General features: G+C 55.3%; 9 protein-coding genes across 9 annotated transcripts; 5 read left to right on the top strand and 4 right to left on the bottom strand.

Annotated features, from left to right (window-relative positions):
• Positions 1-180: 180 nt before the first annotated feature.
• On the top strand, positions 181-1,164 carry HMPREF1541_06079 (uncharacterized protein; the record flags this gene model as incomplete). The annotated part of the gene is made up of 1 exon (XM_008720416.1): positions 181-1,164. One exon carries the CDS (start codon positions 181-183, stop codon positions 1,162-1,164), a length of 984 nt encoding a protein of 327 aa, XP_008718638.1.
• Positions 1,165-1,599: 435 nt separating this feature from the next.
• HMPREF1541_06078 (uncharacterized protein) lies at positions 1,600-4,356 on the bottom strand (the record flags this gene model as incomplete). Its single annotated transcript, XM_008720415.1, has 1 exon — positions 1,600-4,356. One exon carries the CDS (start codon positions 4,354-4,356, stop codon positions 1,600-1,602), a length of 2,757 nt encoding a protein of 918 aa, XP_008718637.1.
• A 942-nt stretch (positions 4,357-5,298) lies between these two features.
• Positions 5,299-6,090, top strand: HMPREF1541_06077 (uncharacterized protein; the record flags this gene model as incomplete). Its single annotated transcript, XM_008720414.1, has 1 exon — positions 5,299-6,090. The coding sequence occupies one exon, from the start codon at positions 5,299-5,301 to the stop codon at positions 6,088-6,090; it is 792 nt and encodes a 263-aa protein (XP_008718636.1).
• Positions 6,091-7,102: 1,012 nt separating this feature from the next.
• HMPREF1541_06076 (uncharacterized protein) lies at positions 7,103-8,371 on the bottom strand (the record flags this gene model as incomplete). The annotated part of the gene is made up of 1 exon (XM_008720413.1): positions 7,103-8,371. One exon carries the CDS (start codon positions 8,369-8,371, stop codon positions 7,103-7,105), a length of 1,269 nt encoding a protein of 422 aa, XP_008718635.1.
• Positions 8,372-9,386: 1,015 nt separating this feature from the next.
• HMPREF1541_06075 (hydroxyethylthiazole kinase) lies at positions 9,387-10,967 on the top strand (the record flags this gene model as incomplete). Its single annotated transcript, XM_008720412.1, has 1 exon — positions 9,387-10,967. The coding sequence occupies one exon, from the start codon at positions 9,387-9,389 to the stop codon at positions 10,965-10,967; it is 1,581 nt and encodes a 526-aa protein (XP_008718634.1).
• A 739-nt stretch (positions 10,968-11,706) lies between these two features.
• On the top strand, positions 11,707-13,412 carry HMPREF1541_06074 (uncharacterized protein; the record flags this gene model as incomplete). Its single annotated transcript, XM_008720411.1, has 2 exons — positions 11,707-11,902; positions 11,950-13,412. The coding sequence occupies 2 exons, from the start codon at positions 11,707-11,709 to the stop codon at positions 13,410-13,412; spliced, it is 1,659 nt and encodes a 552-aa protein (XP_008718633.1).
• Positions 13,413-14,205: 793 nt separating this feature from the next.
• Positions 14,206-14,910, top strand: HMPREF1541_06073 (uncharacterized protein; the record flags this gene model as incomplete). Its single annotated transcript, XM_008720410.1, has 2 exons — positions 14,206-14,218; positions 14,363-14,910. 2 exons carry the CDS (start codon positions 14,206-14,208, stop codon positions 14,908-14,910), a joined length of 561 nt encoding a protein of 186 aa, XP_008718632.1.
• A 399-nt stretch (positions 14,911-15,309) lies between these two features.
• On the bottom strand, positions 15,310-16,491 carry HMPREF1541_06072 (uncharacterized protein; the record flags this gene model as incomplete). The annotated part of the gene is made up of 1 exon (XM_008720409.1): positions 15,310-16,491. One exon carries the CDS (start codon positions 16,489-16,491, stop codon positions 15,310-15,312), a length of 1,182 nt encoding a protein of 393 aa, XP_008718631.1.
• A 545-nt stretch (positions 16,492-17,036) lies between these two features.
• HMPREF1541_06071 (uncharacterized protein) lies at positions 17,037-19,055 on the bottom strand (the record flags this gene model as incomplete). Its single annotated transcript, XM_008720408.1, has 1 exon — positions 17,037-19,055. The coding sequence occupies one exon, from the start codon at positions 19,053-19,055 to the stop codon at positions 17,037-17,039; it is 2,019 nt and encodes a 672-aa protein (XP_008718630.1).
• Positions 19,056-19,070: the final 15 nt, after the last annotated feature.

Below are 19,070 nucleotides of genomic sequence, written 5' to 3'. Positions count from 1 at the left end.
AACCCCTACGAGCAGATCTTCGGCGCCGATGACCCAGCTCTTCCATTCATCTCCAGACTCGCAATGACCGTCTCCACGCCACCATCATCAACCCTCTCAACGCCCTCACCAACCGAACGCTCCCACCGACCCCTCGACCAAGCTGCAGCAGAAGACACAACCACAGGTCCCCTCTCCAACATGGCCCCGCCTCCCCGCCCCCTCTATCTAATAGTCGCCACCACCATCTCCCCCCCTCTCGGCATCGGCGCTCGCGGCACCCTTCCCTGGCCCTCCCTCCGCGCCGACATGAACTTCTTCCAGCGCGTCACGCGGGACACCCGTCCCACTCACCCAGTCCCGACACCAGTATCAAAACCCCAGCACCGCCACCCTTCCTCCTCGTTCTCGGAACCCAACGCTCCAGCAACCCCCACCACTACCACCATCAATGCCGTCATCATGGGCCGCAAAACCTACGCCTCCATCCCGCCCGCCTACCGCCCCCTCTCCAACCGCCTGAACGTGATCCTCACACGGCGGGAGCCACATGACGTAGCGACCTCCATCTCCGAGGAGCTACAGGCCGCTACGGACGGCGCGCCGGTCGCCGTCCAGGCTTGCAGCAGCGACAGCAGCGGCAGCAGCAGGAATGGCAGTGGCAGTGGCAGTGGCAGTGTCTTGCTGCGCAGCTTGGCGGACTCAAAGCCGCCGCCGCCAGTCATCGTAGCGAGCGACCTCGCGCGCGTGCTGCGGGAGCTGTGGTCTGCGTCTGGATCTGCATATGCGGACGGGTCAGGGGCGGGGGCGGGGGCATTGCTGAGGCAGGCGGGGTGGGAGGTGGGGAATGTGTTTGTCATTGGCGGCGCAGAGCTATATCGGGAGGCGCTGCAGGTGCGGCGGACGTGGGAGGCGGAGCCGAGATTGAGGTTGAGGGTGTTGCAGACCGAGGTGCGGAGGGTGGATGGGGCGGAGGTGGAGGGGTTGGATACGTTTTTTCCGGGGGAGCTTGGTGGAGAGGGGGGCGGAGGGGTGGTGAAGGTGGAGGGGGAGGAGTTAGGGGCTTGGTTGAATGTGGGCGAGGGTGGGAAGGAGATTAAGCTGCCGCAGGGGGATGGGAAGTGGGCGAGTGCGAGGGATGAGAAGGGGGAGTTTGAGGTTAGGGTTTCGGGGTGGGAGATGTGAAGCGATGGAGTCTTCGGGAGGTCCGCGTTGCCTATTAGGTACCTCTAAGCAGTACGTGTCATGCAAATGTTGGTAGAAATCTAGATATGTAACAATATAGGCTCCATAGTGATGCTACTGCGGGTGAGAACAAATACACTGCAGCCGCAAAACGTTCATACTCTTTCGTTTATAGAGTATACCGCAGTATCAAACTTTCTGTCGTACCATGCAAATTGTATCATAGCCTCATGGCCCTTCTATAGTCGATGCTTCTCCTTGGCATGCTTTTCCCAGTATGCCACAGCTGATAGTATGCAGTGCAGCCAGCCTATGAACGCCAACAATGGTCTTATGCTCCGGTCTCGCTCAGAGATGCTGGCAAAAAGCGCTCGACAACCTTCTCACATTTCCTGCAGGTTGGGGGGCCTTCTTTCCTTTCCTCGCGGGGTGTCCCTACCACACCTTCTTATTGACCTCACCCTCAGTCTTGCAGTACCTCACGAACACCTTTTTATGCACCATGCCCCTGTACTCCCCCTCATCCGTGACGCAGACATAGCGCAGTCCCAACTTCACAAAGCATTGGTACACGAGATCCATGGGGCTCTTGACATCCAATGCCACAGGCGATGGATCAATATAGGGTGTCAGATCCAGAATCTCCCGGCCCTCCATCGATGACTCATCTTCATCGTCCTCGTTGTCCGAGGCGTCCAAGCCAGCCCAGAGACGTGTCGATCGTGGGTCATCCACGGTAGTCATGCGGCACATGACCTCCTCTTCGTTTTCGAGTTGATCGAGAGCAAACTCAAGATCGGGCGCTGGGATGAGTCCGACAAGGGCTTTGTTGCGGATAACGGGTAGGCCACCGTCCAGTTCTCCTGTGTTTTGTAGGCGATTCAGTTTTGAGCGCAGCTCGGTCGCCCTGACAAGTGAAGAAATTGTAATGTCAATAACGCGAGCGAGGGTGGAACGGCTCGTGATGTCACCCAGTTTTGAATCGAAGACTGGGCTAGCCTTGTTGTCGAGAAAAGGGTATGAATTCATGTCGGTGAGGAGATCATAGATGCTGAGTGGCTCAACGGCATCAGCCGTCCATTTCGCGCACAGCACGGCCAGTGAAAAAGGTAAAACGTGGTCGAGACTGCCAGTCAATTCGAAGAGAATGACTGCCAATGTGACTGACAGGCGGGTAACGCCACACATGGTAGCTCCGGCTGCAACTAAGGCATAGACACCCGGCGTTATGCACGACTCCAGCTCGCCATCTGCTGGACATTCGGACCAGAGGAAGAATCCAGGATTATGCAAGACGACGTACTGCACCACATGGCCCATGATTCGTCCCATCAAACCTCCGACCACCATAGACGGGACGTAGATGCCAGCAGGAACCTTGATCCCAAAAGTGATGATAGTGAGGAATGCTTTCACGACAAAAGCAACACAGAGGTATCCAATAACCGCTGGAATACCATCCTTGTCCGGACACAAGCCTGTCGAAGACGTAGTGTCGCAAGGCGACGCGAGTTCGAACAACAGCTCTGCCACAGGTAGGCGTGTGTATCTATTCCAGAAGGAGATGAGACCGGTGATCAAAGCAACCAAGAGGACTTCAACCATCGGATACTCCTTGATAATGCGTATGCGTCGGAAGGTCTTAGCCCAAAAGCGAGATGCTTTGATGAACAAGGCTCCAAGGACCCCACCCGCAGCACCCAAGAATACAAAACAGAACAGTTCGAAGATTCTCCAATCAGAAACATATGGCACCTCAAACAGAACGATCTTGCCGGTCCCGTAAGGGTTGAGAAACTTGAGCGACAATGCCGATGCAATACAACAGAAGAAGGTACGGAACAGCGTCTTGGGCGGGAAGTAGTAGCTCACCTCTTCCAAACTGAAGAGCACTCCACCAAGAGGAGAGCCAAAGGCAACAGCGACACCACTGGCTGCGCTTGCCGAAAGGACCTCCCTACGCTTGCCATCGTTGAGACTGTATTTCGGAAACAATCTGCAGGCAACGTTTCCGATGCACGTCGCGACATGCACGTAGGGACCTTCCTTGCCTAAGCTCATTCCACTGGCGACAGCAAAGATCAGGGCAATCAGTTTGAGAGTTAGGGTTCTCAGACCAAGGTAGCCGTGGAGCACAAAACCACTGAGGATGACCTTGACTTCAGCCACACCACTTCCGGCAGCGGAATAGTAGATGCTAGCAGGAATGCTCTCCAGGGCGGCCGCGGCTTGAGCATCCTTGGTCTCGTCTGCTCCGGTGCTCTTGACGGCCCCGAGGTTTTCATCAAAGGTTGAAGCGATGTGCGAGGGCACGACCGTTCTCGAGTAGAGCGTCAAGTAGCAGGAAATGCCAGCCAGCAGGATGACTCCAGCATTGAAAAAGACGAAGTCGACCCAGATTCTGTCGATACTTGAGTGCTGGACAATCTCGGACCAGGTCTGCCAGGCTGCACACTCTCTGGCACCCCTGCAGCAGGCCACCCGACCTTGATACCAACCGGTCTTGCACACACCCCGCTTCAAATCAAAGATGGCAGTTTCTGTAACATCGACAAAATAGGCAGCCAGAGCAGTCAAACACCCTATCAGCAGCACCAGTATCCAGCCTTGAGCAGAGTCTGCCCACAGTGCGAGCGATCCTCGGAAACCCCCTCTTCGCCGTAGAGCTAGAACACGATAGCCGTCTTGAATGCTGTCGTGGACCCAATCGGTAGAGGTGAACTGATCGTACCACACCCGCTCGTGCAGATCTATCGATTGTCCCAGGGGCTGATGCAGCTTCGGTGTCCGTAGGCCAGAGCTTCGCCTCCATTCCGGACTTGGATTGCCGCTTGGTCGGCGGCTGTGGTGTCTGTGCGAACGTAGGCTGTTGGCCACGCTTTGGACTCTTGAAAGATCTGCTCTTGATCGAGGAGTATATGCACCAGATCCTGCACTCATGTACGACGCCGATGGGTCGTGAGGTGCCTTCAACAGGCCGGTGGTCTCGGTGGGTGTCATGCCCATTGCATGCTGCACTCTGGTACGGATCTCGCTGGAGGAGAGGGATTGATTGGTGGGATGCCTGGAATGATGTCTGGATTGATTGGGACTGCGGGAGTGGGACTCAGGTCGGGCAGTGTGGTCAGAGCGGTTATCGTCGTCGTTGTCGCGACTGAAGTCATCATCGGAAAAGGCGATGGATTTCGGCATTGCTGCTTCGTATTCTGCAGGCGCAGCCGTGTGGCATGGAAGAAGGAACGCTGGAACAAAGACAGTGGTACCTGGCAGTAACGCTCGGGGCAGTTCTTCCCGCTATGCAGGGACAACGCAAGCGTCGTACGTAGTGAAGGGACAGGTATATATGGGTGGTGGGCTCATGGCGGGGATGCCTGGGGCCTTTTCAGTCATACATCAGCAGTGGTCAGGCGCAGGATGGAGTCAGAAGATCGTCCGCCACATAGCTTGTAGTCATTCACAACATAATCTGACCTGGAGAGGGTGTTGGGGGCGGTAGGGTGCGAATGTGATCGGGGCAAACAATAGGTGGTCAGGTGCAGAGGCCCAAGCAACAAAGCGTGTCATATGAGCAACTCCGAGAACGGTCGATCGTCTCCATTGTGTTTATCCCCCACCACCGCTCCGTCGCCAAGCGATAACAAGGTGGTAAACTCGCACAGTTGTGCTCGGACGTACGGGCGCGGCGAGCTCCATCTCAGATGAGGATCCGAGTGTGCTAGATGATATAGGCTGCAACGTGGCCAGTTGCTGAAGCAATGCCAGCGTCCGGCACTGTAGCTAAGGTAGGTTTCAGCGACGCGGTTTCTCCAAATTGATTCGTGTTGTGGAATGTCGTGCAGCGACCTCTCTGCACGCTATCGGTCATCGTGCAGCATCATGCAGCTGTACGTCTAGAAACAAAAAAAGGTCGGCTTCTACCGTCTCAGGCTAAATTGCAGCGTGGCCTCGCTTGAATAAGGGCCGAGATAGACGATGCCGTTGCCTGGTGTCAAGGTGACGACGGCATGGGTGGCAGCAGCATTCCTCCTCGCCGTCAGCCTCATCTGGCCCCTTGACTTCAAGCTCTCACACCATGTCCCCTTGATACACAAGCTCCCCTTCCCTCTACCTGCCCATCTCTCAACTCAGCTCACCATGACCACCATCCCCCACCCCCACGCCTCTCCCTCAACGCAGCAGCAGCAGCAACCCTACCCCCAGCTCATCCTCTTCGGCGACAGCATCACCCAAGGCGCTCACAGCACACTGATCCCGCGCCTCTCCGAGCTCTACCTCCGCCGCGCCGACATCATCAACCGCGGTTTCTCCGGCTACAACACCATCCAAGCAATCCCACTCCTCCCCCTCCTCTTCCCCCCGTCCGGCCCATCCCACCCGCGCAACCCATCTCAACCCCGCGTCGCACTCCTGACGGTCTTCTTCGGCGCCAACGACGCCGTCCTCCCAGGCAACGCCCAACACGTCTCCCTATCCCAGTACGCAACCCTCCTCCACCGCATCGTCACCGACCCCGCCATCCAGCAGCACGACACCAAGGTCCTCCTCCTAACCCCACCGCCAGTCGACGAGCACCAATCCGCGCTCCCACTACAGCGCACCGCGGCCAACACCAAACTCTACGCCGACGCCTGCGCCGCCGTCGCGCACGACTTGCGTCTCCCGCTCGTGGACGTCTGGTCGACATTCATGCGGCAGGCCGGGTGGGATCCCAGCGACTCTGGACCGTTGGTGGGCAGCAGGGAGGCTGAGCCAAGCACGGTGCTGCGCGAGCTGTTGAGCGACGGGCTGCATTTGACCGAGAAAGGGTATGCGGCTGTGTTCGAGGAGCTGTGGCGCGTGGTGAGGGAGGAGGTGCCGGAGATGCTGCCGGAGCGGTTGCCGATGGTGGTGCCGGAGTGGAAGGAGGTGATGGGCGTGGAGGACTAGGACTCCCTGCATGGGGTTACGATTTTCATGTGGGACAGGAGCAGGCATCGCACCGAACCGGCACGGTACTTGGCGTGGCGTAGATTAGGAAGCTTGCATTGACAACTCATGACATTACACTGGGAGCAGCGCAGCTCACTTGGCTGATCCTGAGGAACTTGCCCTCTACCTCCGACTCTCTGCCCTGTTCCTACCCAAGGGCTGGGAAGTGAGCGTAGAGCCGTCTCGCCCCTGGAGAGTGTGAAGCTCGTCTTCAGCGTTGGTCCCGCTCGCTGCCTCTCACTGTATGTGCACTGAACCGACACTTTCTGATCGCTGCTGCTGCTGCTGCTGCTGCTGCCAAGACTTCACCATCTCATACAAGTACGCATCCTCATTCGCCAACCCTCGATTCCTCTCCCAGAAATCTCAGTCCGTTGCGCAGAGCACCGCTTTTGCCATAGCTGCTGAGCGTGGGCAACCGGGCTTCGCATTAGGTTCATCAATAAGACACAGATTCCTGTAGAAGCCGGCCACTACTGCTGTGCGATGCCTCATCCAGACTCTATCCGGATAGTGTTAGATATATGTTGACTTAAGCGAGGCTCAATTTAATGGTGGAGGGAAAAGGTGGTGTAAAGAAATAGCAGATGAACAGGACGAGCCAGAGGACGTTTGTACTGGTGGGGCTTAGGCACGCCTTACATATTTTGGATGCCATCATATCGAACTCTGCACCATCAGCACGCCGGAGTTGGGTCGATTCAGCCAAACGAGCCAGGCTTGTTCCCGGAAGAGAAGAGAGTGGTTTGACGCAGTCTATTCGCAGCAACTATGAAGTCTGTGATCTAGGTACAGGAGCGACATGCCAATGACAGAGAGAAACTTGTCAAGTGGCAGGAATAGAATCAAGACTGAAAGCCATTTCCCTTGCAAACAACACCGTGCCTGAGTCGTACCTGAGACGTGAGGAGTGGAGAGATCGTGCTTGTTGCACAGCTTGTCGAGAAGAGATGATTGAGCCGGCTGCCACTTACTCCTCATCACTCTCATCCTCGCTCTCTGCCTCGTCGAGCCACTTGACAAAAGGCTCAGCGGCTTGGCGTACCTTGCGGCTGATGCTGATCTCAACATACTTCTTGCTCGCTTTGGAACCCCAGGCTTTTGCGACTTCCTCACTGATCAGGTCGGCCTGGTAGTAGGCCATCAGGATCTTGGGAACTTGAGGAATCAGGTCAGGATGGTCGTTGCCAACAAAGCGCTCGGTCCCTCCCAGAAATGCTTTTTGGTGCTTCTCGCTTTCGCCGATCATCTTCTGAAGCATGCTGGCGCGTTGAGAGATTTGCTTGACAATGTTCTCGTCAAAGATGGTTTGGGCAAGGACGGCCAGAGTCTTGCTCTTGGACTCAATCCCGAGTTCTTTGGCCTTCTTGTAGATGTCAACGTCGTCGACAGCGCTGATCTTGCCCTTGGCCTTGGTTTGCTCCTCGAGCCAGTCGCCGAGATCATCATAGACGCTGTGCCCACCGCCCTCGCCCTCCTCATCGTCGTCAAATGCAAGGGAGCGCTTGAGATCATCGGGCAGATCTTTGGTACGAGCAGCAACAGCTTCAGCAGAAGTATCGATAGCCCACTGCTCTTCCTTGGGGGCACCGTTAGCGTCAATGACCTTGGCATCTTCGTTGATCTGGCGTGTAAACTCGTCGTCACTTCCGGCAGCCAATTCGCCATCCTCGTCAGCATCGCCGCCTTGATCAGAGTGAGAGTCGTGAGGGCTGGCACCGTTGGTAGATGCCTTCTCCTCAGCCTCCATCCTGGCGCGATCACGGCGAGACATTTTCTCCTTTTTGCCTTTCTTGCCGCCTTTGGGCTCGTTCTTCAAGATGAAACCGCTGAGCTTGTGTCGAAGATCAGGTTCAGTGCGCTGGCCACAGGCCTTGCAGTCCAGCAAGATGCGGCCATCCTTGATATGAATCTCGGTTTCAGGGTTCTTGCATGCCTTGCACAGAACATACTTGGAAATGAACCCATCGAGCGAATCTTGAAGCTTAGAGGACTCGTGCGCGCCGTTGATGATCCAGCGATCATCCTTGGGGTTGGTGTTGGTCTGAGCACCCAACTCGAAACCAAACCACTTGATCACATAGGCCGGAGGACGAGCCAAAGAGGCAGCGACGCTGGGGAGATTGGCGACGACGGTTTTGATGCCATTGCCCTTGCCCTCGATCTTGGACTGGAGGCGCTCCATCTTGTAGCGATAGAAGGGATCGGTAACATCGGTACGGATGTTGACGGTAGCCATGATTGCGGTCTTGGTCTGGGAGGCTAGAACAGGTTGATTTGGCTTGCTGGATGGGTGAAATAGTTGCTTGCGTTGATGATGGGGCGACTAGACATGCGTGGAAACTACCACCACTATGTTGTACTTGACATGAAGTCTTTTATGGGATTGAGTCGGTTAGGGGCGACTATCAACCATAGGCACTTCTTGAGTGGTTACAAGGTTTCCTGGAAGTCGGAAATATTTGCAGCTTTTGCGGTGTTGGGGTTGAGGAGGTGTGGAAGAATGCCCGATACATGAACAATCCTGGGTGCGATGGCTCGAACTGTGGAGGTAAGGTAGGGACTGATGGATCTCTGAGATTCAACAAGGATGCGATTGCGATGGACGCAGAGAAGGGCAATCGAGGTTGTTGGCAACCTTTGTTTGACGGAGTCTTGAGTGACGGGTAAATTCACTGGGAGTGATGGAGAGGAGTGGTGGCAAGGAAGAAAGAATGGTCGAGGAAGAATGGCTTGGGGGTCGAAAACTTTGGCCGCCTGCGCACTCGGAGTCAGTCGCACTTGAATCCTTCATTCACGGCCTTGGCAGCAATGTCAGCCGTCGGGCGCCCGGGAATCACTGCGTTCGCCCACGCCTAGAGACCCTATAACTCTAGGCCCCTAAGCAAGCTCGGTGCCCCGCAGGTAAGCGGCGCCTGACGAACACCTGCTCGTGCACACGTCTCGTTTGCTGCATGCTGCCGCATACCCTGGTTTGCATGCATTGCACAAAGACGACCTGTAGGAAGCTGATACTCATCCGTATCGGCAAGGGTAGCAACAGATTGGGAGCCGTTCAGTCGACGACTTGTCAAGGTACACCAATACTGAGATAATGATGACACCATACTCTCGGCCCACGTCTCGTGCTTTGTCTACTGCAAAACCTCCTTCATCTCGATGCACTTTCTCAACCTGATCCGTGCTTCCTCCAATCAGCATTGGCCTCTCTCTAGACTGCCTTGGTGAGGACTTGCAGGTCCATTACTGTCACCATGGCGTCTCAGTCGCACAAGAAACACCTCGACTTGACACTCTATCTCGTCACTGATTCAACGCCTGCCATTCTCGGTGATGCAGACCTAACATGGGTCGTCGAAGAAGCCATAAAGGGTGGTGTCTCCATCGTCCAATATCGTGACAAGCATGCCGACACCGGAGACATGATTGAGACGGCAGCGCGGTTACATGCTGTTACCAAGCAGTACAATGTACCACTCCTCATCAATGATCGTGTTGACGTCTGCCTTGCGGTAGGCGCTGAGGGAGTCCATGTAGGTCAGGAGGACATGTCTTTGTCTCAGGTTCGCAGCCTTCTGGGTCCAGATGCAATCATTGGGGTCACTGCGTCGTCTATTGCAGAGGCCAGCAAGGCCATTGACGGCGGTGCTGACTACCTGGGCGTGGGTACCATGTTCGCGACGCCTACGAAGACGGATACCAAGTCAATTATCGGCACTAAGGGCACTCAAGCTATATTACAGACCTGTTCGACCGGCACTAAGAAGTCTGTCCCCTGTGTTGCCATTGGAAGCATCAATGCCTCCAATGTTCAGCGAGTCCTGCATCAGAGTGCGCACAATGACAATCAACTGAGCGGCGTGGCAGTGGTGAGTGCGATCATGGCAAGCCACGATCCTCGCGCAGCGGCAAAGGAGCTCAAGGCCCTCGTAACGTCTGCACCGGAGAAATACTATGCAGCCGCTGCCCCAGGATCTGACATTGTCTCCGATACAGCTCGTCTACTTTCCAAGCTACCTGCAATCATCGCTGCTCACGTGGACTCATCTGTGCTTTGCCACAACATGACCAATACTGTTGTACAAAACTTTGCTGCCAATGTTTGCTTGGCCACAGGCTCGTCGCCCATCATGTCCATCAACGCACGAGAAGCTGTGGATCTTGCGAAGCTTGGAGGCGCCCTGGTCATCAACATGGGTACGGTTACTCCTGATACGATCAACGCCTACTTGTCTGGCATGAAGGCTTACAATGCTGCTGGTAACCCTGTGTTGTTTGATCCGGTGGGTGGAGGTGCGACGACCTTGAGGCGAGACACGATCAAGACTTTACTCACCGGAGGCTTTTTCAGCGTTATCAAAGGCAATGAGGGTGAAATTTCTGCAGTTGCCGGAACCTCAGACGTGCAGCAACGAGGTGTCGATTCTGGGCCTTCGACTTCAACGGAGGAGACCAAAGTAGCCTTGGTGAAGGCGCTCGCCAGAAGGGAGAGATGCATCGTACTGATGACAGGCGCTACCGACTATCTATCAGATGGCGACAGAACACTTGCAATCTCAAATGGCAGTCATTGGCTCGGCAGAATAACGGGAAGTGGATGCGCCCTCGGCAGCACCATCGCAAGCTATCTTGCTCTTCACCGGGAAGATAAGTTCGTTGCAGCCGTGGCGGCTATGCTTCACTATGAGATTGCAGCGGAGCGGGCTGCCACCCACTGCACGGGTCCAGGGACCTTCATCCCAGCGTTTCTCGATGAGCTTTACCTACTTGGTCAAGAAGTGAAGGATGGAAGATACCACTTATCAGAGCAAAATGCAAAGCTACGATGGCTTTGAGATGATAGAATAATCAAGTCAGTAGGAAAGCGTGCGAGCGCGGTTTGAGGCTTGGATCAGCTGCCCTATATCGAAATCTTGGCGCTTCTGCGGCGGGCGATCGATCTACTGTCGTAACTTTCTAGCTGCGCCGCAGTTCTATGAAATCTCCTTCAACTTCCATCACCGCTTCTATTGAGAATCTTGACCACCGTAGGGCCTTTGTCCCATCTTCAGAAGCTCTTCATACCTCTCACATCATATCAGAGAACCCTACACGACTGGCATTGTCTGCTACCGCCGCTTCTCATCCGCCCTTTGCCAATCTTCCGCCACCATCGCTCCGTCCCATACGACCTTTCTCGGCTTCGCATTTCTAGCGTCACCAGATAATCTCAGAAGCTGTTGAAGTTCTTCTCGACAGGTTAAAGCACAATTCCTATCACTTCGAGAGTCAAGGAGTCTGCCGTCGCAAGCTCCGGCGCATCGATATTCTGTCTACCACTTCACGCTCTACATTCCTCGACGAATCTCCACAGATGAGCAACTAGGCTTTGAAGACATCTAAACTGTGAAGGAGGAGAGCCATCGGCCATTGTGGCCCCGTGGTGGTGGACGGGAAGTTGCCCCTGCCACCGACAGAACCCTTCAGACGCTCGAACCCATCCTGCTGTATTTCGCGGATGAGCGCTCGCTTAGACCCTCGATCGAGTTGCCCACCCCTTGTTCGGTGCGAGGCCTCGTCAACTAGTGCTCGGGAATGGAGCGACCGCCAGCTGCCAATAGAGACGACCTTTGGCGATTGCAAGAGGCTTTGACCGACCTCTCTACAACGCAGGCGCAACACTCGGAGCGCATCATGCGCCTGGAGAAGAGGGCAGACGACGGTGCAAGACCTAAGAACGTCTGGGCGCCTGCTTCACCTTTCCCGAACGTTCTTGGTGGCTCTCATCATGGTAAGTCGACTCTATATCATGGTGCTACGACGCTGATGGAGTAACAGATTCGACTCTCAACCCTGCCGCCGAAGCCTTCCGCAACTTCGACACCGATGCCGGCATCAGTGCACTTAGTCTCGATAATGCCGAAGATACTCGCAGAGCAGCAGCGTCGCGGGCCAATTCGGTTCGTTTTGACGAGAGTGCTAACAACCACTATGGCTCATCGAGGCAGTCAATAGACCTGCCTACTAGAACTGGCAGCGGTCTAGGCAGTCATCCTCTTTCGGAGCGCTCCTTGTCTCATCGATCAGACGGACGTAGCAGTAATGCTGGCTTCGGAAGAACTAACAGCTTTGGCCTGGAGCAGAGCCGTTTGCTTGGATCCATCCACAATTCCCCCAAGGTCGCAGCCAATCCGCCGCCTGGCTTCTTCGTCCTTGGCCCCTGCCCTGCAATCATTCGCTGCTGGCTCACCGAGACCTTCTCCAACGATTCCCTCCTTTACGCCGCTTTATGCACGGGTGCCTCTTCCTCCTCAGTTGGTATGTCGCTTCTACAACAGCTCGGACTGACAGACCAAATCGTGGACGAGGCCGGATACCGCAAGATCAAGCTGCCTGTGTACCTTACAGAAGCTCGTATCCAGCAGCAAACGCTTCGTTCGGGTAGTCCACGACCAGCTCCACAAGTCCCCACTCTTTATGTCAAGTTTGTGGTGGTTGAAGAAGTTGCGGAAGAGAAGACAATCCAGATCATAATCGGCAGTGATATCCTGCGTGCGCAAAGTGCCGACATCCTCTTCTCCCAGGATAAAGTCAGCATCTACGACGAAGAGCGCAACCAGTTGACCGTGCCACTGGTCCGACCAGAGGATGATGCCTCATACAAGAATCTGAGCACAGGCTCTCGTAGGCTTACTACGTCAGCGAGTACTGTGCGTCAGTCAGGCCGAGAGCCATCCCGCGCTGGAGTTATCGGACAACCTGCTAAAGTAGAAGCCTTTTCAAGCCCTGGCTCGCCAAATTCCAACGCGCCTGTTGAGCATACTGAGTCTAGGAAGACCGATGCTGCGGAGATCACTCCACGTACAAGTGCTGATATCCCGGCGACCGACTCAAAGTCGACAACCGGTAGCGAACACTCGACATCAACACCAGTCTCCAAGTCAAACTCCGGGGTATGGGGTGTGTCCTGGCGCTCATCGTCGTCGACTGGTCCTCCTGACTCAAAATCGTCTTCGTATTCTCGCCCTGCACCTAGTCGTACGATGAAGGTTCTCCGAACCAACAAAAGCTCCACAAACGTAAGTCGCAGTGGATCTGCATCCAATCCGTTCTTGAACGCACCCGATACGGTTCGCACTGAGGAGCGCGAGCCGGAACCGGAGCGTAAAGTCAGCATTGGAGATGCCAAAGCAGGACCGTCAGCACCAACCCGCACCAATCCCGTTGGTTCTGGATCTGCTTTCGGTTGGTTGAGCAATGGCTCGGGCGCGCAGAGACGTACAACGACCAACGGCAGCTGAAGAGGTTTTGGAGGTGAAGGAGCGCGAGCTAGGCGGCTTTTACTTGGCGCATCCTTCTACGGTGAACGAAGATATTGCTTATATCAGGGGTGTCAGTCTAGGGGCACCAGGACACGAGCCCTTCATATGCATTCTGTTGTATTTTAGAAGACAGACTGGCAATGTCTGACAGGCGGGCATTGCACCCTTGGAGCTTAGGAGCTCGTCGGGATGCATCCTGAGAAGAAAGCCATTCCTACCATATTGCCGTAGATTTCCAGTGCCATCCCATTCGACGGTGTGTCTTGAGTATTGGTACTAGTAGCAATAGGATACCCCCCCCAATGCCGAGCCTGACCCCACAGGATGCCTTTTGCCCGGTTGAACCTTTTCCAGCCAGCCGAATCCGAGGCTAATGTGACGACGTCCTCACTACAGTCGACTTCCTTCGTATCACCACTGCTTCGCAATTCATGCTGCGCACCACCTTGCTAATTAGGCACAAATTGATGAGCTCATCGTTACCGCAGAGCCGCTTGTCCGCTGTGTCAAGGCATCTACACACTGATAACATGGCACGACAACAGCGTCTACGTGAGCTACAATTATATACTTCGTATCATTGAACGCTAACAGTTCATACAGAGAATCCGGCACTCTTGTATGTCCAGCCCACATCGTTGGAGAATGTTTTGGGAGGTTTGGCGGGCGCAATGTGTAGCTAATACTGGGCTACCATAGCCTTTGTGATATCCAGGAGAAGTTCCGGTCCGCCATTCATGAGTTCGACAAGGTCATTTCGACCAGCGAAAAAATGGTCAAAGCAGGTAAGCCATAGTTCGAGCGAGCACTGAAGCGTCGTAGCCCTCCCATGCCCCTCTCATTGTCTACTCTCTTACAACGGCGGCGTTACCCTCATGCCTACCAACTCCACCCAAACAACTGACACACCCATCTCCCTTTCCCCGCAGCTAAGATCCTCAACATCCCAATCTACATCACGACCCAAAACGCCGCCCGCCTAGGCGACACCGTCTCCGAGCTCACCACCCTCCTCCCCTCCCCGGACGCCACGCCCACTGACCCTAAATCCATGTCCGACACCACCCCGCCAACCCTCCTTCACGACAAAACCGCCTTCTCCATGATGACGCCCACCCTCCTCTCCGCCGTCGCCGCCCAGGCCGCCACCGCCACCACCACTCCGCAACCCCTCGAGATCATCCTCGTCGGCATCGAGACACACATCTGCGTCACGCAAACCGCGCTGGACCTCCTCAGCGCGGGCCACCACGTCTACGTGCTCGCGGACGGCGTCAGCAGCTGTAACGCCGGGGAGCGGTGGGTCGCGCTGGAGCGGCTGCGGAGCCGGGGCGCGACGATCACGACGAGCGAGAGCGTGCTGTTTGAGTTGTTGGGGGATGCGAAGAGTGAGGCGTTTAAGGCGGTGAGTGCGTTGGTGACCAAGGAGTTCAAGGAGAAGACGAAGGGCGCGGTGGGGGCGTTTTGTGCGAGGTAGAGAAGGGGAAGGGGTGGATGTTGGGAGTCGGCTTTGTGGATATGGCGCGGCCCACTGGAGTATATAAGTGGCCTTGAGATCTTTGGGAAGGCCTCGTAGGCGAGTCGATATCGAGTGAGGGGCTGAGCCCGAGTAAAGGCAGGTAGAGAGTAAGACTGAAATGAGATCATATGCGAAGCACAACTAATGTCTGCAAGGCCAGAAAACGAAACATCTGTCAAGTGTAGACACAAAATTCAAGCACAGCACAAGTGAAGAAGAAAAAGCCTTGGAGAACTCGAGCAGAAGAGTCTGGCTGCCTCATCTAGGCAAGCAAGCTCCACAGCCACCAACCACTTCACATTGTCTATTCAATCATGCTCTGTCATCGCATTCATTCATTCATTCAACCAACTCAACTCACTTCCAAGCCAACAAATTCTTGGCATCGCCGGGGTATCTCCCACCAAACGCCGCATCGCGCTTCATCTGCACCCGACCCTCTCGCAGCATCGTCTCCACGCGACCAAGGGCCGCCTCCACCCGCCCAAAGCGGGCCTCCAGCTGGTCGACGCGCATGTTGAGCGCCTCACAGACCGCGAACAACTCTCCCTGTAGCTCCTCCAGCGTCACGCCCGCTGGTGGGGCCACCTCTGCTGCCACCGCCGCCTCTGCTCCCTCGATCTCTTCGGAGGGAGCGGCCGTGACAGGGATCGCCGGCGCCTGCTCGACGATGTTGGCGTGCATGGACGCATGCGTCGGACTCGCGGGCACGACCTTCGGCTGCTGGACGTATGCGTACGTATCTTTGCGTGCTGGGGCAATAAAATGCGTCTGGCCTTGCTGGTTGGCAAAGATGACGCCCGAGGGCAGGGTGCTGGTGGCCGCTGCTGGTTTGCGAGGCACACGAGGGACGAACTGGACAGGTGGAACAGGGCTCGAGGACTGCAGGGGCCATTCAACGTCCGCGGGAGAGACAGGCACGAACGGGCGAGCTGTCGGGTTTAACGGCGAGGATGGCGAGTAGGACCCGGGCGGAGCTGGGCTGCGTGCGAAGCGTGGCGAAGGGGATGGCATGGTCAGGAAGTTGGGGATCTGGCTGTATGAGGGATCGGTCGGCTCGATGGTGGCGGAGACGCTGATCGCTGGGAGGGGTTTATTGGTATCAGGTACCGTCATCGGACCATCTCCTCGCAGATTGGCCTTGGACTTCTTGCTGGCAAGCTTGCTTTTCATCCTTCCGAAGAAAAGTGGGATTGGTAGGGCGGATTTGTGCTCCTCCTTGGTGGACTTCGAAGATTTGGACGTGTCGGTGTTGCTACGCTTGCGGATGGTCTTGGCCGGGGATCGAGATTTGAGGCTTGCTTCCATGTTGGCGCGCTGTTCGCGAACGAGGCTTCTGCCACGCTGTTCGGTCTCGGTGACCGGGCCAGCGACCATGTCGAAGGTGGTGTCAGGGGTGGGAGTATGGTCGTTGGAGTGGGTCGACATGATGAGACTGGTGGTCTCGACGTCGCCGAAAGCCTCGTTGACTGAAGTTGGTCTACTGGCTCGCTCGGTAGCTCGGTCAGTGAAGGTGTTGCCAAACTTGTAGGGCTGCATATTGTCGTTTTGGAGACAGAAACCGTGGAAGAGAGTATCTTTTCGGAATCGAGGTGGCTGATCTGGGCAACTTCGCTTCCAAGACAACCTGACGTCCCTACAACAAGAGTCGGTAGAGGCAAAAATCGCTGTCTCGGTACTGGCCAACAAGCTGTAGTGCTATGGACATGGAAGAAGATGAAAGATAAAGAAGTCAACAGGAAGTATGGCACTGTTCCAACGTGTCTTTTCTGTTGCTTGTGGGTGAGAACCGCAAGGTCCAAAGACACCGCAGTCTTGGCATGTTTGCAGGTCGGCAGCGTGAATGTGAGATTGCCACCGTATCGATAAGTGCTGTGACGGCTGCCTAGTCAGCAAGTTGCCAACTGCAGTGTGACCATGGTAGCTAGCTTCACATCATGATGGAAAAGCTTGTGAAGAAACTAAATGCTTTGATTTCTCTGCTGGCCCCAAGCCCCTTTCTGGCTCAGCCTTCTCAACGAGGACGAGGAATGGGGGCGAAGCGAACAGCTGGACAGCTTGTAATCGGGATCGGCTCAAGGACCCTATCTTTGGGACGATTTTGTGATAATCTTGTCGATCGCAGCACTTTGCTCGCGGACCTGAGGACAGTAGTGTTTCTTCAGCAACTCTCGTTCCCACACCCCACTCCCAACAGCAAGAACATTTGTCCCTTCAATAGTGTCGCTTTCACCGTGGAAGACTCCGTCGCCGTTCCGTTCGTCGCTGTACCAAAGTGCCTCAATCTTGCGGCTGTGCTTGTCCGCGACCTTGCCCATCAGACCTAACACTGCCAAGGCTGACTTCTCCGGAAGTGCAATGGAGATGGATAGAAGCCTCTTGTAGAACGCGGTCGCAGTAATTGTTGGAGGCGGCTGTGATGGTGTCAGAAGGATCGACGTGAGTACTCTGGTGAGAAGAAGGACGGGCGTGGACACGTTGACTCTGTTCCGATGCTCTTGTTGGCCCCGACTGTGTGGATCCGCAAGGTGTAGCGCCTTTGGCCCTAGCTCAATATCAGAATCCAATCCTAGTGCATAGAGTGTGCGATAGATGTGGGTAGAGAAGAATGAGAGGTCGAGCTGCAGGGCTGATGCAGACTTTGAGACATCCTGTTGCGATAGCAGGGTGAATGCGGTCTGCGTAGCCAGCAGACTTTCGCGAGTGAAGTTGCGTTGGTTCGTCGTCGGCTGCTCATCGTCTCCGATCTCGTCAACGTCGTCCAAATTTTCAGCTCGCTTGACGATGTCTTTCAGAGCTTCAAGAATATCCCCGAACATGTCTTGGTTGATAAGGTGGGCGTACTTAGCCAGACCCTCGAGGACCGCGCCCATGAGATGGGGTATCCTTTCCTTGAGGATACGGAAATAGGTTGCGAATACGAGCTTGAGTGCTTCGGACTGCATTTTCTCGCGCTCCTCAAAGTTGACACTCGCGTCGGCCTCTCTCATTTCTTTCTCGACGACCTTGTTTTCGCGCGCGACCTTTCGTTCTTTCTTCGAGCGGTGCTCCCATTTCTCCTTCTTCGATCTCTTGCCATGTAGTTTCGATAGCCTGGTGTTTGTGGCGTTGCCACTGACATGGGCGGGTGAGAGTTCGGTCAGTACGCGCAGGTGAAGAAACAAGTCTAATACCTCTTCTCGCACACTGAAGTCTTTTGCTCGCATGAGCTTCGAGAGGACGCCGACTGCCTCCAGCGACGGTGCTCCATCGTCATCCGCTTTAAAAAAATTCTGAACAGTGTCGATGCACTTGATAAAATCTGGCGTTGGCTCACGCTTGAGAAGTTCGCGGGCGAGAAGATTAAGCAACTCGGTGCGAAAGTTGAAATGCGGCACAGCAAGCAGGAGAGAGCAGGCACAGCTGATGGCGACACTTCGAAGAGAGGCGGTCTCGCTGTCATCAGATTTGGTTCGAGCGAGAGTCGCCAGATGCTTGACGTAGGTGTGGTAGTTGGTGACGAGACCGTGTTCAAATTGCCTCGTTTTGCGAACATCCTTGGACACCTTGCTGCTCATATCTTCGTCTTTATACGCTCGAATGCGATACCCAGGGATCGCATCTTTATAGACAGCCACCTGAGCAGCAAGAACGAGTTTCTGCACGGGTAGAGGCGCCCCATTGCCCAGTTGGGCCAACTTCTTGAACGCGCCAGCGTGCTCTTCTGGATCTTCATTCAGTAAACCAGCCAAACGTGCGATTTCTTCCTTTGTCTGCAGTACTTGCTGTTTCAGTGGGATCTTAGGTTGGGCTTCGGGCTCTGCCGGTGGGGTCACAAGTCCACTGTCGCCCTCATTGTCACTGTCGGAAGCAAGGAAGCTATCCGAAGCGGCATCATCAGCTTCATCGATCGAGGCGTTCTGTAGGACACCTTCGGCGCTCTTAGTGGGTAGTCTTGTTGTCTCTTTGACCTTCTTTCGTCGTGACCGCTGTTCGTATTGGTCCTCCAGGTCCCAATCCGCCGCTCTGCTGAAGAGGTCTTCCGCTTTCACGGTTTCGGAAACCGCACTGTCATCGACGGGCGGCGTGACTCGCCGTCGCTTAGCCGGGCGACCATGCGGCATAGTCACCTGTACTGA

The sequence above is a fragment of the Cyphellophora europaea genome (assembly GCF_000365145.1).
Source record: "Cyphellophora europaea CBS 101466 unplaced genomic scaffold supercont1.5, whole genome shotgun sequence".
Lineage (NCBI taxonomy): Eukaryota > Fungi > Ascomycota > Eurotiomycetes > Chaetothyriales > Cyphellophoraceae > Cyphellophora > Cyphellophora europaea.
The sequence above is the reverse complement of the archived record's forward strand: the minus strand, read 5'-3'. Positions and strand labels throughout refer to the sequence as shown.